We start from the raw sequence: 18,615 nt of genomic DNA on the forward strand, positions 1-18,615 counted from the left end.
TTGAACCTCCCATGAATCAGAGAGAGCGGAGTACAAACTTCAGCGGCCAGAGAAGAGCTCAGTCACTGCTACGATAGAGACCGAACCAGGATTAGGGAAAAGACCAAAATAAAAACTGCATCACTACCTGCCTTGTCTGAAACGGTTCAACAGACAGGCTATTTTCCCATCGTATCATGACTAGCAAGGCAGAAACAAAAAGCATCTCATAAGGTTATTCAAATCTTCATTCAGTCCCCTTCTTGATCTTTCCTGCAGGAATTATTCATTAAATTAACTGTCCAGTGAAAATCTCACTTTTAAAAGTTCATACTCTGTTAACTCGTACCCAAATAATAATGTCGAAAGCATCAACTGGAGAAAAACACTTCAAAAACCTCACCTCAAACTTCAAACAGACCATTTAAAACATGCTTGCTATTTCATAGAGGATGATGTCATCCTCCTCAGCTGGCTAATCAGCTATCTACTCATATTAATATTTTTACCTCACCATTCTATTGTTGGGGTACGCCGACACCATTCCAACACAGAAAAACTGCATACTTAAACATTTTTGGAAGGAAAACTTTCACAAATTTTGTAATGAATTATATATCGATCATATTTCATAGAAATCTGCAAACACTGGACAGTTACTTTAAAACCAGGACTAAAGTAAAGAGTTCATCTTAAAAAATGAAATGAAAGAAGATGAAAATGAACCACACGGACGGATGCCAGGTCTGACAGTGGGATATGCTGTGCCAGTGTTGTCCTGGGTGTGGTGAGGAAACAAAGACATGGATACTCGTGGTGGTGGGCGACTCCTTTAGAATTCGTCATCAGAGATAATCAGCAGGACTTTGTCAGATTTCTTGGAGCTCTTGCTGCTGCCACCTGTGCCTGCCTTGCCGTTGTTCTGGCTGGGCTGTACCACCTCCTGGGTGGACTGCTGGGTGTACTGCTGGTAGGCTGGGGAAAAGTTGTGGATGGCATCCTGGACCATGTCCCCAGGGTTCATCGTCTCCTTCAGACCACTGGAGATGCTCTGCATGGGGGCGATGTTGTCTAGAAGAACACAACAGACACATTTTGACATGGTCATTTAACTTGTTTATAGGACATAACTTTGATCTGAATATCAAACCATATAAAATACAAGATACAACATGAGAAATACAAGAGTACGCTTATGAAAACTAAATTCATCAATTTTTGACAACAAGGTGCTGACAGAGAATCATTAGGAAAAACTCCCTAGTCCAGAATCCCAGTTGATACGAATCTCACTAATGCAAACTCATTGGTTTTAAGCCTGTGCTCAGTCCTTGTGCCCAGTGTTCCACCACATGAGGACCTCTTGTTAGTGTTCCTCTATTATCAGTGTTGATGGATGAGAGCATAGAGAAAGATGACAGGGAGTCTGCAGCAATTCAGTGGGAGTGAGGAAGGTGCTTCCTCTCCTCTGTCTACCTTCCCAGTCACTTCCCCGGCTGAGCTCCTCCAGCTGTGGGCCAGGCTGATACTTGACCCTATAATACCAGGGTGTCTCATCCAACGTCCCGGGAGCGATCCGGTTCAGACAGAACCAACGCAGCCTTCTGTTTCAGGGTCAGCGACAGTGCAGTCTAGGCCAGGTCTCTGGAGGGAAGGCGGCCCGGCGGAGGGTTCCGCTGTGCTTCAGGGTCAGAGTCGTGGTTAGGCATGCTCTCCTGAGCTTCTCCTCACAGCTGGCCTGTTTTGCAACTAGGGCTGGGGCTGGCCTCAGTCAGGGTTGGAGGAGGACAGCCTGGAGGTATATAATCCTCCCAAATCTCCACAGGCATTGAAAACACCACACATGGATGACCTTCTGACACTTCCCAGCCCAGGGAGGGTTGGATGGGGCTGTGACTCTACAACTCTCAGCAGCAATATCAAAAGGCTAGACTAGTCTTAATGGGAATCTTTCTGGTTCAGGTAATGTTTATGCAGTCCAGTCACATACTATAGCACTGAATTATGACCTTTGAATTGGTGCTTTGGTAGGAAAGAACAACTCAGTGGGGCATATAAGAAATGTAGCCCCAACACCATGCATCCCTTTGAGAGGGAAAATTAACTTTCAAAACTATACTTTTGGAAACTCCTCAGAGAATAGTCAGCTGCATTTCATTTACAAGTTTAGCCACCACAATAAAAATCTAATTTGCTGCTTAACTTTCTGCAGCTACATTACCATTAGTTTTAAATGAATAGCAACTACAGCAAATTAATAATACATTTTGTACGAGAGCACGAAGAAGGCCGAACATGGGAGAAATCACTATTCATTTTGTCACAAGGTTCTTTTGATCACTCGGCAACATGAAGAGAACACTTTTACCGGTCAAATATAATGGACATGGAAACATTTCACACTTAATCAGCATTTAGCGATTCCGTTTCTTTCTGCACGTCTGTCTGCTACAGCCCAAGGCCTCAGCAGGATCGCTGTTGCAGGAGGGAACAAGCTGAGATGATTGATATCGCCGCAGAAGGCTTTTCCCTTGGTCTCCATTTGTCTTCTGCTCATGTGAAAGGTATTGACGTCAGAGCGGTACCGCTAGTTCCTGCGATTAAGCGTATAGAGGCTATGAAATGCTCTTTCTATAGTGTGCTGTGCTAGCAACCTTCCTGTGAGCCATGAGTAATGATGAACACCCTGAAGATCATTCCTCTGCTGACCTCTGGCCTGCTTGGTTCACACGGATCACTCTGGCCATTTCTCTCTGACGTGTTTCCCATTCCCTGTTTACAGCCAGGGAATGGGACTGAAAACTGCATTGTCACCTACAGGTAACTTCCAAAATAAAGGAAACACTTGAGTAAATGGGGGATACAAAGTATATTGAAAGCAGTTGCTTCCACACAGGTGTGGTTCCTGAGATAATTCATAAATTAACATCCCATTATTTTGTCTACCATGGCTCGGTGACTTTGAGAAAGGGGTCTCAAAGGAGCATAAGGGGTTTAAAGTGTGTGTGTGGGGTCACCAGATCGCAACCCAATTGAACACGTAAGGGAAATTCTGCAGCAGACATATGGTGAGCCATATGTTTGGAACATTGAATTGCAAAGAAATCACAGTATTGAATCGCAATACACACAGAATCGTGAGAATTGCAATACATATCGTATCGGCACCCAAGTATGGTGATAATATCGTATCCGGCAATTCCCAGCCCTCCTAATGACCATTTCATCAGCTCCAACAGATACCTCCCCTCTCTATGGACGTGTAGAAGTGTAGTTACCGTGTGTCCCTGGTAGTTCGTTCTTCTTCTCCTGGTACACTGTGCAGGTGAAGGCGTAGCGCAGGGCGATAGCAGCGAAGAACATCTCGATGCAGGTGATGAAGTTCTGCCAGCCTGCTGCCACTGTGCCGGCCCCCACCTCRTGGCCGTCGATAAACAGGGCGTTAGGGATGACCCCACAGCGCTCCAGGATGGCCAGCACCATACCTAAACAACAAAAGACAACACCTTCATGTGCTACTCCAGTCTAATGTATCAATTACAATGTATTTTGTAGARTTTTCCAACCCCATCAGGGTTTGAAWCTGTTGATATTAAGTCAAGGTAAGGGACCAACGCACCCTGCCAGAAGGACAGGAAGATGACAGATTTGATGGTGAGGAATTTGAGCACGGGTTCATAAGGCCTCAGCAGGTCACTGGTAGCGAAGAAGAAGAGGAAGAGAGCATACAGGGCCAGGCTGACAGAGATGTTGTAGATGATGGTGATGTAGAGGTATCCTCCATTCACACTGCAGYYGGGAACAGGATCAACACAGACATGRTAGTGGGGATCTATGTACATTCACTTTCTGAATTTCCATCCAAAAGTATGTATTACTCAATACTCGTATTGTAAATATCAATGTCTAATACWTTCATGTGAAATGTAAAAAGCAAAAACACACAATGAGTAGTGCGAGCATGGCGAAGGGAAGTTAAGTGGGTGAAATGGAATGAAAGGTTGTGCTCACTTAAAYTCTCCATCATGATARTTGCCAAAGGCCTGCAGGAGGATGGTGATGACGGCCATGATGGGTTTGACGACACAGAACTGAAGAGTGGCCTGCATGACATCAATACAGGATGGGACATGCATTGAACACAGAAACAAAACAAGGAACAATGCAGGTGACAACTACTTCATGCTGGTTATTGGATTTGAAAAGGTAGCCAACTGTATGTCTTCAAACACTGAGTAATCTATGAAACGAATGAACATTTTGTGGAAATTGTGTGTCTATCAATTTGCAATGTATGATATACTATGTTAAAAATCTAAAAAGTATGCATGTATTGACATTATGCCAAAACAATGTACTGTCTGAAGTAATGTTAAAGTACACTAAGGGGCATGTGATTGAGTTTCAAGGGTCAGTAGTTTTCCTTACTGGGGCTACCTGCAGACCTTTAAATGTGAAATGATATAGCAACTTTAGGACAGGCCGGTGCTTTTGGATTAGAGGTGCTCCTCTTGAAACCCGGAGTAATCTCTAAATGCAGTTATTGATCCCATTCCCTCCAACTTGTCATCTCACAGAGCCAGAGCAGATATAGTTCTATCCCTTTCAACTCTGCTACCGGAGGGAAGAGAACAGCAAGGTTGTGCTTTGAAACCACCCCACGTAGGAGTCCAGCCAGAACATGCCAAGTGTTAATCAGCTCCCTTTTCTGGACGTCTATTCACTGCTCTGAGGACATACCTTTCAGATCCAATTGCCATCAGGGTAAGACTCAGAGCACAGACTGCATCCCCAAGACACTATGGGGATAGTCTCAAGCTGACAGCTCATGTTATTTCTCTGTGCTTATTACAAAGCTGCTTTCACCTGTTCTCAGATTGCTTTCATTTCCCTTTTTAACCAGTCAACCTTATCCTCTAAAAAGTGGACAGCCAATTATAATGGCTGTCATTTCGCAATAGAGGAGTGATCTTGATAAAAAGAAGTTCAATGAGGTGACATTAAAATAACAAATCCCAATTTCCTATTTCCATATTTTCAAAGTGCTTTCATCCCCCAAGCAGGAAGGGAGATGGAAACTCACCTGTTTACAGAATCTTAAAAAGCCAATAGAGTAGCTTATTCCACCTAAGCAGCAGGTACCATACATACAGCTCGACCTGGGAATGATAGAAAATGTGTGGTCACAAATGTATCCTTTGAATGTGTACGAGATTTAAAAGACATCATTCTAGTGTCCAAAATACAAGACAGCATTATCCTTCAAGTCAGACTACCTTAAAACCAGATCAAGACGTTAATTCAAGGACATTACAGCCGGACCCTGGGTGACTGCAAGACTTGCAATACGAACTGAAAATCCACAACATTCTGGGTGGGTTTTTTGAAAGCTACTTGCATAGCGTGTAGTATGAGACCGTGGTATGGGGGATGGGACTGGGAGCACTCACTCAATGGACTTCCCTCGGATCTCGGACATGATGGCACTCTCTCCCCCGAGGTACTCAAAAGACAGGCTTAGGAAGTTGTAAATCACAAATGCTGTCATGGAGAGAAGGGACAAAGTCACTCACATACATTCCTGTACATTATGATGGAACGTTGTTTACAACACTGATACTAGGTTTTTGCAAGTGGGGTCATTTTCAAAAACAACAATTCGACGTCACGGGTCAGTCCGTTTGAAAATGGAATCCGTAGTAGTGGGAAACAGCACCACTGGCCGCCGCACCACCACAGTTATTGTTTTGTTGCTGAGCTGAGGAGCGTCGTGCAGCATGGTAAAACATTTTTGCAGTAGATATTGTGCTCTACCGCGCGTTCAATGATGTTGTAATATCACACACGGGTGTGGCTGTTTCACCATTAACTCTCTACACTGGTGGGAATTAGCCTACATGGATAGGGCTACATTTCTTTTAGAAGAAATATGAAATGCATAACCATGGTAACAATTAAAAGGGAACAGTTTAGAGATAAAGGGGAAATTATTACACCAAAAGGTGAGGACACAACAGTTCACATGACAACACTGAATCCAAAACATTACACTGTTGATTTTATGTGCAATTTACATTTAATGTACTTTTCACCGCATCTGTTGATTAAGAAATCTGATAATAATCAAGATACATTCAGTAACATGATGAGAATATTCCTGGAAAATGTGGGGTAGGCGCAACATAATACAAAAAAATGACAAGGGTTTGAGTGAGAGGTGGCAACTTTTATGACTCAAAGAAGAGTCTTCCACTGTAAGGTACTTTTCYCTCTCCTAGCTGTTCCGTTGAGGAATTAGAGCAAGCATACTTTTAGTTGTTTTGTTTGGAACACAACCCTGCCATCACTCAATTACTGTTGTCGTTTACGCAATCCAAAAACTGACCATTACAAATCKCAATCTGGGTCAGGTGGGCATCATTTGAAAGCCTGTTCTTTTGCCAACATGACTAGCTAAGTTATAAAATATGACCTTACAGTGTTAGGATTTCACAATGCAATACAGGGAAACAGATCATCATTTTGGTGCACATAGAAAGTCGTGACTGCATTCAGCTGCGTGTGCCACAGTAGACAAACATAGGCTCGTTCTGTTCACACTAACCCTGGGTATGTCATCATGTAACTGTACATTAAACATAGTGATCATAAACGTCGACACTGTATATGACACGAGTTTTATGATATGGAAATGTGAAGTGCACATTTGGACTCGTGGGTGGTTGGCTTGCTTGTATGACATCAGCGGTGTTGATTATAATCCTCAACTTCTCATTTTTCAAAATACATAGTTCTCTTAATTTACTGCACGTCCCTCACTCAGACAACAAAACATTTGCTAAAGTCATCCAATTAGCGGGAGGGATGGGAGTGACACCGCGCGGTGCTCAAGTTCAGCACGGATGTCAGTCAGAACCCATACAGCACTGAAGTGCATGTATAGCATGTTACTGCACAGATGCCTTCCAATTTAGACGTTTATTGGTGCCCAAATCTGCCATTGTAACGCGTATAAGGGTACGAGTGTAAAGGGCTACCGATTCCAGCTAATCTCAGTAAATATTCATGTTCTGTCTATATAAATCATTCCTCATAAACATGTATTTTAAAAGATAATTTGTCAATCTGTCAGCATTCTGTGCTGCAGGTAATATTGTGGGCCAGATTGTGATGATAGCACTGTGGAGATCTTTCGTCCTAATTTAGAAGCTGTGGAAACTGAAATTATACTTTGGTGAGAGGGTTTCACTTTACAAGAATCATATTTTTTTTACCAATCAATGGTTTCTCCCCACCACTAAGATGCTTGGGATGGTTCTCTGTCCTTCAAATCCTTGGTTGCCATTTCAGGAGGTTTTTAAAAAAAAAGCTAACGCAAGTTACACTCTCAAGTATCAGGGGCAGAGTTTCTCACAGTGCTTTAGCTCTGGCCATGCTGACTCAATGCAATGCAACAGTTAACCTGCTTTCAGATGCAATCTCCACCACCAATCATACACTTGTCTCAAACACTAAATTAATCTGGTCAATAATGTATGTGAAATACTAATAGTTTTGTCCATATATCAAATTACACTTAAACAATTCTGCATGTGATTCACCTCTGCCATTGTTAAAGTACTACAGTCTTTTCTTATTGCTTCGGTACATAATGACTATTAAAGAAAGGCTTTTCAGAGGAAAATGAGACATTAATAATTCAATGTGAAGAATAGCTATGAGGAAGATTAACATTTCCTTTATGTTTGACTTAAAAACAACTCTTAACTAGTTTAGTTTGGATTAGAATGATCTCAACTAAAGTACATCCCGTTTCCACCTTTTGCAAAAAATAGAACACAAAAACCACTAAGCCTAAGAGGAAAAAAGACAGGTCTGAAAGTACACGCCCTGGAAACAGAACATCATGAACAATAGTGCCTCTCTGCCCATAGGGCGGCACTGACAGGTGAGAAAAAACAGGTTGGGCCAGTCCATTTTAGCTTCAATCCTTATAGCCATAAAATGTTTTTTGAGAACTCATAATAGGTCTAAATGTCATTACTGGCCAGACAGAACCTGCCCGGTGTCTGACTACTGCCTGTACAGGTGCTTATAGAGTAAACCACTGTCAAGGCGCTGGCTGAGATATGAGGCAACAGCGAATGGGAGGAGAAGGGTGGGGTGGTTGGTTTACCGTACCTTCATAACAGTCTCGGACGGAGTCAAAGTAGACATAGTACTGGTCGTTGCTGATGAAGAGCAGGCTGAGCCAGGAGTCGAACGCATAGATTGGCACGATGAAAAGAATGCGAATGATGTAGCGCTGTTCGTTAGGGACTGTGTAGGACCTCAGGTGTGTGTAGATCTGGAAAAGGAACACAGAAACAAAACAAAAATAGTTATTAAAAAAAACAAGAATAGTTATTAAAAAAACAAGAGCACTGACTAGGCAAAAATGCATTGAGGTATTCAAATCCCAGTTTCAGCCCCTAGACCAACCACGATGAATAATTGAGCTGAACCTGACGAGCAGTATTAGGGGGCCAGTGCTTCAAAGAGATGGGTTCTTATGAATAAATGGCACTTCCTTGGAACCCTCTCAAGGCCCGATTTGGCTATCACACAGGGCCCAACAGGCTTAGAAGGACAGCATTACAGCATTGACTAAAACATATTAAAAAGGACAGTGTCTGTAGGTTTGGGGTCGAGAGGTACGAAAAAGATAGAGGAGGGTAAAAATGAAAACCCAGAATGATAACACTGCATAATTGGGGTACCAAGGTGAGCGGGATGAATTTCTGCTGATCAAGGCAAAAGCTTGACTGAAAAGTGAATGTCTCTGTTATAGGATCAACTCTCCTAGAGATGTGTTACACGGACGTTTTTACACTTGGGAGGGAGAACAGAAAGAAGTAGAGGGGTAAACTGCTTCAAAACTTMTGTCTCAGACTGTTGAATTTGATTGAACTCTTCAATTTCACTGAATCATTTTAAAACATTATGCAGTATGTGAATGCTAAATGGTGTGGCATGATTCCCTATTCTAGGAACCAACATTTTTCAGAATTGGAGTCAAGGCCATGGGGTGAAGGAAAGTTCAGAGCATCCATTATATAATTAAGTTTGTGAAGCACATAATCAACTACATATTTTCAGGGGCAAATGCCAAAGGAAACTAAAAGCAATGGTCAGAGTTGAGTATTGCAGTTTGATCCATTTCAAGTGGTGCACCATGGCATTTCTTGACTTCAGGTCCACTTACAGACTCATACAACATGATTAAATGGCCATTAGAGGTGGCACATTAGAGGCTGGCCAGTGCCAGGGCGTGATGCATGTGGCTCTCCTGAGAAGTGAAGCAGGCTGCAGACTGATGTCCTCCATTTCCCCTGAATGGCTGGTGGAAAGACTGCGGTCCTCCAGGCTCCATAATGCTGAGCTGACAGGCAGACAGACAGAGCTGTGCCCTGGGTAATGACTCTGCTCTAGCCTGACTCAGACTCAATACCCGTCTTCCTTAGTTGAGCAGTAACCCAAGTCCATCCCCCAGCTAATTTCAGTTGGTCTGTGAAAGGCGTATAACTCTACCTCATAACACTCCCCAGCCCGCCCCTGGCACTGACAGCTGTGACACACCAAACGTCCATGTTGGAATGAGAAAGTGTGTGGAGTGTCTCGCGTTTATACCAAGCAGTGTCCGTGAGAAACTGAGAGGGGCGCGCACTGAGCACGACAGTTCTATACAGACCACCCAGACAGAATGAGAAGACCACACATCACACTGACTATAGTGGGATATTATGACCCTCCTTTCGCCATGACAAGCTGCCCCGGGAAGTGGGAGGTCTGAACAGTGTAGTGTGTCAGAGAACATCAGTAACACTCTATAGCACTGTAACACCTGGTGCTTTGGACCACAGTGAGCAGACTGGGACATCTAAGATCAGCATCGACCAGCATACAGTGTTAGTATGCAGAATTGGGAGAGGGGGAGAACTCTCCAGAGACAGTCTTATGGAGGAAAATCTGATGATACACCAGAATACTAAATAAAACCAATCCTGTTGGGCAGGCTGTTTTTAATCTCCCTGCGTGCTTGCCTCATGCAACCCTGCAACTATCTCACGGGCCACATATGTTAATGTCTGGCCTGCCTCGATGGGGAGTGGATGGGAAAACAAAGTATTCCAGAACTAAACAGATGGACGGAACGGGAGACGCCACGGAATGCCAAATTGACAGTATTTTTTGTGTGTTGTGAAAAAAACACATCTAATTAAAAAATTGTAGAACTCCTTTTATGAACAATTTCAATTTTATAAGACAAAAAAAAAAGGTTATGCTTGCTATACCAGAGGTACGCCTACTTCTGCTTGATGTATTTTCAGTAATAAAAGTATGAGCTGATGATAATGTGAAACGTATCAGAAATGTTGCAACCAGCGTATAGAAAAGGTCAGCACATAAACCCCGGGGACAATAATACCATCATATTCCTATCTAGAAATATCGTGATCATCTAAATCTCCAAACAGAGCCAACACAGTGGGACTCCCTGGGGGCTTCCTGTCTATACAGCCGCTAAAGGTTGGATGGACCCATTCTCAGCAGCACTCAGGTTTATCGGTTCATCAGCACAATATGAGAAGAGACACCTCGCTCCCCAATGCTGAGCAGCATAAAACACACAGGTCCTCCGCTGATTGCCCCTCGCAAAATGTGATCCTCTCCTTTTATTACGACGCTGGAAATTTGACCTCGACAACACCTGCACATCTCTGCTGATAATGCATGCCATTCAAATGTACACCCTCTCTGGAGTTGATGAAACCGCAGTCTGATGATAAGTATCACCATTGTCTCTACTGAAGGATTACAGCAAGAGACTGAGTAAATAGCAATAACTGAAGAAAAAACACCCTTCAGTAAGCCTATACTGAATGTGAATATAATCATGGTTAGGCCTTATTATACTTGGTTAAAGTTATATAACTGCTCTGCCCAGGCATTTGATCGATGACGGCTCTGTTTGCATTGTGCTGTTATCAGTGGTAGTCACAGTCAACGGAAGTGCCCGCAAACAGCAACCCTAATGGATAACCTAGTAACAATTAAGAAACAATGACACACTATGTACAAACCGTCACTTTACAGATAGGAGCCAATTAACTTTCACACTCAGTCTTGCCTCTCAATGATGGAGACAGTGAGGAGAAAGTAGGTCTGGTCAACACCTGATACTGGATCAAATGTATTAGTGAAAAACACAAAACAAAATGTATTGTCTGGCTGGAGTCTTTGCCCTCTGGTAAGGGTGTAGGCAACCCACAACACCTTCCTAGCTCCCATTACATATTTGCATTTGTTTGCCAAAAAGCTGAGTGATACTGACAACGCCTAGAGCCATGCTTTTAACTTGCCACTGATTTTGTTTACTAGATTCACATCAAAATGAGTACAGAGGCAGAAAACTGATCAAATGTAACCTACCTGATGGCAAGTGAGGAGCAGTGCTGACCAGACGAAGATCCCCGACAGAGCTTGAGCAGCAGTCGTATTCAAGAAGATATCGTGTGCCACAATAGTCCCATTCCCCGTTTGAATTATTGTCATGTTGGATACGTCTGACTTGTTAAGAATTGGAGATGCGAAACGTATGAGAGACTCATTTTGGGGGACCTCCGAGTCCATCGCCATCTCCTCTGAGGTGCTGTTCATCTGAAACAATAAAAAGTGTTGTTTGGGTAAATGAGGAAGCTTTAGGCCAGGGATCGTCAAATAGATTCAGCCGTGGGCCGATTTCTTCTTGAGTGGATAGTCAGGGGGCCGGAACATAATGACAAATAATTTGTAGACTTCAAATTGACCGCAAGAAGCCCAAACAGATACAATATTTGACTAAAACATAAATCATTTCAAACCTGGCTAACATTTGAAAATGACCACATATATTACTTGGAGATGATTTGCGGGGTGTTTTTACAGTCTTATGTCCCAAAAAATAAATAACTATATATACACAGTGCATTCAGAAAGTATTCAGACCCTCTCCTTTTTCCACATTTTGTTACGGTACAGCCTTATTCCAAAATGGATTAAAAAAATAACAATCATCAATCTACACACAATACCCCATAATGACAAAATGAAAACAGATTTTTTTATGTTTAAAAAATGTATTAACATTTTTAAACTGAAATTCCTTTTTAAGTGAGTATTCAGACCCTTTCCTATGAGACTAGAAATTGAACTCAGGTGCATCCTGATTCCACTGATCATCCCTGAAATGTTTCTACAACTTGATTGGTTCCCAGCTGTGGTAAATTCAATTAATTGGACATGATTTGGAAAAGGCATACACCTGTCTATATAAGGTCCCACAGTTGACAGTGCATGTCAGAGCAAAAACCAAGCCATGAGGTCGAAGGAATTGTCCGTAGAGCTCCGAGACAGGATTGTGTTGAGGCGTAGATCTGGGGAAGGGTACCAAAATATTTCTGCAGCATTGAAGGTCCCTAAGATCAGTGTCCTCCATCATTCTTAAATAGAAGCAGTTTGAAACCACCAAGACCCTTCCTAGAGCTGGCCGCCGGCCAAACTGAGCAATCGGGGGAGAAGGGCCTTGGTCAGGGAGGTGATCAAGAACCCGAGAGTTAATCTGTGGAGATGGGAGAACCTTCCAGAAGGACAACCATCTCTGCAGCACTCCACCAATCAGGCCTTTATGCTAGAGTGGCCAGACAAAAGCCACACCTCAGTAAAAGGCACATGACAGCCCACTTGCATTTTGCCAAAAGGCACCTAAAGACTCTCAGATCATGAGAAACAAAATTCTCTGGTTTGATGAAACCAAGATTTGACTCTTTGGCCTGAATGCCAAGTGTCACGTCTGGAGGAAACCTTGCACCATCCCTACGGTGAAGCATGGTGGTGGCAGCATCATGCTGTGGGGATGTTTTTCAGCGGCAGGGACTGGGGGACTAGTCAGGATCGAGGGAAAGATGAACGGAGCAAATTACAGTGAGATCCTTGATGAAAACCTGCTCCAGAGTGTTCAGGACCTCAGACTGAGGTGAAGGTTTACCTTCCAACAGGTCAACAACCCTAAGCACACAGCCAAGACAACGCAGGAGTGGCTTCGGGACAAGTCTCTGAACGTCCTTGAGTGGCCCAGCCAGAGCCCGGACTTGAACCCGATCTAACATCTCTGGAGAGACCTGAAAATAGCTGTGCAGCGACCCTCCCCATCCAACCTGATGGAGCTTGAGAGGATCTGCAGAGAAGAATGGGAGAAACTCCCCAAATAGAGGTGTGCTAAGCTTGTAGTGTCATGCCCAAGAAGACTTGGAGCTGTAATTGCTGCCAAATTTTCGTAAATAAAGTACTGAGAAAACAGTCTGAGCCAGGGGTCTGTTACTTGAACTCTGGGAAGCATTTATTTGGACTGCAATTTCTGAGGCTGGTAACTCTAATGAACTTATCCTCTGCAGCAGAGGAAAGGGTCTTCCGTTCCTAAATCAAATAAAATGTTATTTGGCACATACACATGGTTAGCAGATGTTAATGCGAGTGTAGCGAAATGCTTGTGCTTCTAGTTCCGACAATGCAGTAATAACCAACGAGTAATCTAACTTAACAATTTCACAACAGCTACCTTATACACACAAGTGTAAAAGGATGAAGAATATGTACATAAAGATATATGAATGAGTGATGGTACAGAACGGCATAGGCAAGATGCAGTAGATGGTATCGAGTACAGTATATACATATGAGATGCGTAATGTAGGGTATGTAAACATTATATTAAGTGGCATTGTTTAAAGTGGCTAGTGATACATTTTTTACATGTATGGCAGCAGCCACTCAATGTTAGTGGTGGCTGTTTAACAGTCTGATGGCCTTGAGATAGAAGCTGTTTTTCAGTCTCTCGGTCCCTGCTTTGATGCACCTGTACTGATCTCGCCTTCTGGATGATAGTGTGGTGAACAGGCAGTGGCTCGGGTGGTTGTTGTCCTTGATGATCTTTATGGCCTTCCTGTGACATCGGGTGGTGTAGGTGTCCTGGAGGGAAGGCAGTTTGCCCCTGGTGATGCGTTGTGCAGATCTCACTACCCTCTGGAGAGCCTTACAGTTGTGGGCGGAGCAATTGCCGTACCAGGCGGTGATACAGCCCGACAGGATGCTCTCGATTGTGCATCTGTAAAAGTTTGTGAGTGCTTTTGGTGACAAGCCGAATTTCTTCAGCCTCCTGAGGTTGAAGAGGCGCTCTTGCGGCTTCTTCACCACTCTGTCTGTGTGGGTGGACCAATTCAGTTTGTCCGTGATGTGTACGCCGAGGAACTTAAAACTTACTACCCTCTCCACTACTGTCCCGTCGATGTGGATAGGGGGGTGCTCCCTCTGCTGTTTCCTGAAGTCCACGATCATCTCCTTTGTTTTCTTGACGTTGAGTGTGAGGTTATTTTCCTGACACCACACTCCGAGGGCCCTCACCTCCTCCCTGTAGGCCGTCTCGTCATTGTTGGTAATCAAGCCTACCACTGTAGTGTCGTCTGCAAACTTGATGATTGAGTTGGAGGCGTGCATGGCCACGCAGTCGTGGGTGAACAGGGAGTACAGGAGAGGGCTCAGAACGCACCCTTGTGGGGCCCCAGTGTTGAGGATCAGTGGGGTGGAGATGTTACCTACCCTCACCACCTGGGGGCGGCGGCCCGTCAGAAAGTCCAGGACCCAGTTGGAGTTTGGAGGGTACTATGGTGTTAAATGCTGAGCTGTAGTCGATGAACAGCATTCTCACATAGGTATTCCTCTTGTCCAGATGGGTTAGGGCAGTGTGCAGTGTGGTTGCGATTGCGTCGTCTGTGGACCTATTGGGGTGGTAAGCAAATTGGAGTGGGTCTAGGGTGTCAGGTAGGGTTGGAGGTGATATGGTCCTTGACTAGTCTCTCAAAGCACTTCATGATGACGGAAGTGAGTGCTACGGGGCGGTAGTCGTTTAGCTCAGTTACCTTAGCTTTATTGGGAACAGGAACAATGGCGGTCCTCATGAGAGCCAGTTTCATCATAGCGCTTGATGGTTTTTGCGAAAGCTTGCTTAATGAACGTTCAAAGTTTTAGACATTTTCCAGATTTACTTTAAGACATGAAGGTCAGTCATGATGGACTGTCTCTTTTGAGCTGTTCTTGCCATAATATGGACTTGGTATTTTACCAAATAGGGCTATCTTCTGTATACCACCCCTACCTTGTCACAACACAACTGGTTGGCTCAAACCCATTAAGAAGGAAATAAATTCCACAAATTAAGGCACACCAGTTCATTGACATGCATTCCAGATGACTACCTCATGAAGCTGGTTGAAACAATGCCAAGAGTGTGCAAAGCTGTCATCAAGGCAAAGGGTGGCTACTTTGAAGAATCTAAAACATATTTTGCTTTGTTTAACACTTTTGGTTTCTACATGATTCCATGTGTGTTATTTCATAGTTTTAATGTCTTCACTATTATTCTACAATGTAAAAAAAAATAAAAATGAATGAGTAGACGTCAAAACTTTTGACTGGTACTATACATATATATATATATATATATATATGAACATAAATATAAACGCAACATGTAAAGTGTTGTCCCCATGTTTCATGAGCTGAAATAAAAGATCCCCCCCAAAATTTCCATACACACAAAAAGCTTATTTCTCTAAAATTGTGTGCACATTTGTTTACATCCCTGTTAGTGAGCATTTCTCCTTTGCCAAGATAATCCATCCACCTGATAGGTGTGGCATATCAAGAAGCTGATTCAACAGCAAGATCATTACACAGGTGCACCTTGTGCTGGGGACAATAAAAAGCCACAAAATGTAGTTGTCACACAAAACAATGTCACAGATGTCTCAAGTTGAGGGAGCGTGCAGTTGGCATACTGACTGCAGAAATGTCTACTAGAGCTGTTGCCAGAGAATGTAATGTTCATTTTTCTACCATAAGCCAACTCCAACATTATTTTAGAGAATTTGGCCTCATAAACGCAGAACACGTGTAACCACGCCAGCCCAGGACCTCCGCATCGGGTTTCTTCATCTGTGGAATTGTCAGGACAGCTGATGAAATTGTGGGTTTGCATAACTGAAGAATTGATGCACAAACTGTCAGAAACCGTCTCAGGGAAGCTCACCAGCATGCTCGTCGTCCTCACCAGGGTCTTGACCTGACTGCAGTTGGCAAATGCTCACCTTTGATGGCCACTGGCACGCTGGAGAAGTGTGCTCTTCATGGATGAATCCAGGTTTCAAGTGTACCGGGCAGATGGCAAACAGCGTGTATGGCGTTGTTAGGGCGAGTGGTTTGCTGGTGTCAATGTTATGAACAGAGTGCCCATGTTGTGAACAGAGTGCCCCATGCTGGCGGTGGTGTTAGAGATCACAGATAGATCTCAGAAACCGTGGGGGGCCAAATAAATAATTTGTCCAGCGGGCCGCCAGTTGGGGAACCCTGCTCTAGGCTCAATTGTGGAACAAGTATGCGAATATCATACTTGAGTAAAAGTAAATATACCTCAATAGAAAATGACTCAAGTAAAAGTGAAAGTCACCCAGTAAAATACTACTTGAGTAAAAGTCTACTTGAGTAATTTCAAATTCCTATTAAGCAAACCAGAAGGCACCCACCAATAACACTACTTAAATTGTACTTTAAAGTATTTTTACACCACTGTCTAGGCTACATACATACATGAAAACATATTTTACATTTCCTAAACATTTGCATGACTGAATCAGAGCTGCTGGTTTATGAAAAAGCGCAGGTTCTATGAGCTGTTAGCTTCTTAATAACATAAAAACTATAAGATCACAACTACAGTATAAAATACCATAAAAACACTAGCAGATCAGCTCCATGTGATTTTAATTTGGGAACTCTGTTCCAAAATATTCCCACGCATAATAGAGAGATATATTTGATCGTATACAAATGTGGCCATGGGTTGAAATTATTATGTTTTAGGCTTCTTGCGGTCAATGTGCTATGTCCCGGTGTTCTGGCAGAGGGGGGATTTTCGCCACAACACCCGCCCATGACCACCCGCTCAAGAATAAAATCGTCCCGCGGCTGAATCTACAGTAGTTGATGATCCCTGTGATAGGCCTATGTGAATTATCAAGAACAAAACATCCGCAGCCTTAATAATCTGTCTGAGAAACCTGTTGCATGGGCAGGTCATAGCCTACACGCCTATGTCCAAACAAATATTTGTAATTACTTAGTTATATGTAGGCTACATAGGTAAAATACTGAGGTTTACCTTAGCTGTCTGTAGACTCGGTGGCCTTGACCTAACGTTACTGGTGTATGCACTTTGAGCGAAATAAACTTAAAATGGAACGGGCAGGTATAAATCGTGCCCTTTCTCAAAAATACATTTGGAATGGAACAATTAATAGAAATAAAGATGATTTAGCTGATGTTATCGAATACCATTACCAGTGAGCTTGCTGAGAAATGGCTTCCTTTCAAAAGGTACGAACGAAGGATTCAATACTTCCTTGTTGTGAAGACAGGTGTAATGCGAGTTCGAAGTCCACAGAGCCGGTGAAGGGTGAACTGACTCAGTCAGTGTAGGTTATTCGAATAAAGGAGGATGTAGGCCTATGTTTTAATTAATGTTCTAATAAAAGCGACACAGATACTACCGAATATATCCTCTCTGGACTATTGCCKCTTCTCAATAAACTGCAACATCGGGGATTTATTCATTGCGCTGTTTCTGTTTCAAAACGTTTCGTCGCAACAGAAACCGTTTAAGCCAAAGGAAAAGGTTTTGCAACGAAAACGAGTTTCAATTGGACAAATTCAGATAGGTCCCTCCCAATTTCCGTCCGTTCGCTGTTTGCTTCCGTTTGGTTCTTACACGGTAAACGGTTTCCGTTGCCAGACTCATGAATACACCCCAGGTAAACACTCAGGTGGAACATGGACGTAGAAGCGGTCATCGTCATGTGACATAACCATAGGCCGAGTGGCATATACACCCTTTGCATGTCCATCTAGTCGTGTGTGTGCAATAAGTGAGAACTATGTTGATACATGTGGTCTGTGGTTGTGAGGCCAGTTGGACATACTGCCAAAATCTCTTGGATTTTTTTAAATGTATTTCAGCTCAAGAAACATGGGACCAACACTTTACACGAAAAATATATATAAACGCAACATGTAAAGTGTTGTTACTATGTTTAAGGAGCTGACAAAATAAAGCCCAGAAATGCTCAATACCCACAAAAAAACGTATTTCTCTTKAATTTTGGGCACAACCCTGTTATTGAGCATTTCTCCTTTGCCAAAGTGTGACATATCAAGAAGCTGATGAAACAGCATGATCATTACACAGGTGCACCTTGTGCTGGAGACAATAAAAGTCKATTTTAAAATCTGCACACACCACAATGCAACAGATGTCTCAAGTTGAGGGAGTGTGCAATTGGCATGTTGACAGCAGGAATGTCCACCAGAGCTGTTGCCAGAGAATTGAATGTTAATTTCTCTACTACAAGCTGCCTCCAATGTCATTTTAGAGAATTTGGCAGTACGTCCAACCGGGCTCACAAACGCAGACTACAGCCCAGGACCTTCACATTCGGCTTCTTCACCAAC

General features: G+C 43.2%; 1 protein-coding gene across 3 annotated transcripts; it reads right to left on the minus strand.

Annotated features, from left to right (window-relative positions):
• Window positions 1-99: 99 nt before the first annotated feature.
• On the minus strand, window positions 100-17,538 carry tmem184a (transmembrane protein 184a). 3 transcript variants are annotated; one of them, XM_024012108.2, is made up of 9 exons: window positions 17,449-17,538; window positions 11,452-11,679; window positions 8,161-8,326; window positions 5,430-5,520; window positions 5,063-5,138; window positions 3,991-4,082; window positions 3,599-3,768; window positions 3,258-3,464; window positions 100-1,050 (listed from the first exon to the last, which is right to left on the minus strand). In XM_024012108.2, the coding sequence occupies exons 2-9, from the start codon at window positions 11,677-11,679 to the stop codon at window positions 812-814; spliced, it is 1,269 nt and encodes a 422-aa protein (XP_023867876.1). In that variant the 5' UTR covers window positions 17,449-17,538; the 3' UTR covers window positions 100-811. The 3 variants fall into 3 exon arrangements, with proteins under 3 accessions (XP_023867876.1, XP_070305263.1, XP_070305262.1); XM_070449162.1 differs by having other exon boundaries at window positions 17,270-17,479; XM_070449161.1 differs by lacking the exon at window positions 17,449-17,538 and adding an exon at window positions 16,142-16,162.
• Window positions 17,539-18,615: the final 1,077 nt, after the last annotated feature.

Source organism: Salvelinus sp. IW2-2015, linkage group LG20, assembly GCF_002910315.2.
Source record: "Salvelinus sp. IW2-2015 linkage group LG20, ASM291031v2, whole genome shotgun sequence".
NCBI classification, from domain to species: domain Eukaryota; kingdom Metazoa; phylum Chordata; class Actinopteri; order Salmoniformes; family Salmonidae; genus Salvelinus; species Salvelinus sp. IW2-2015.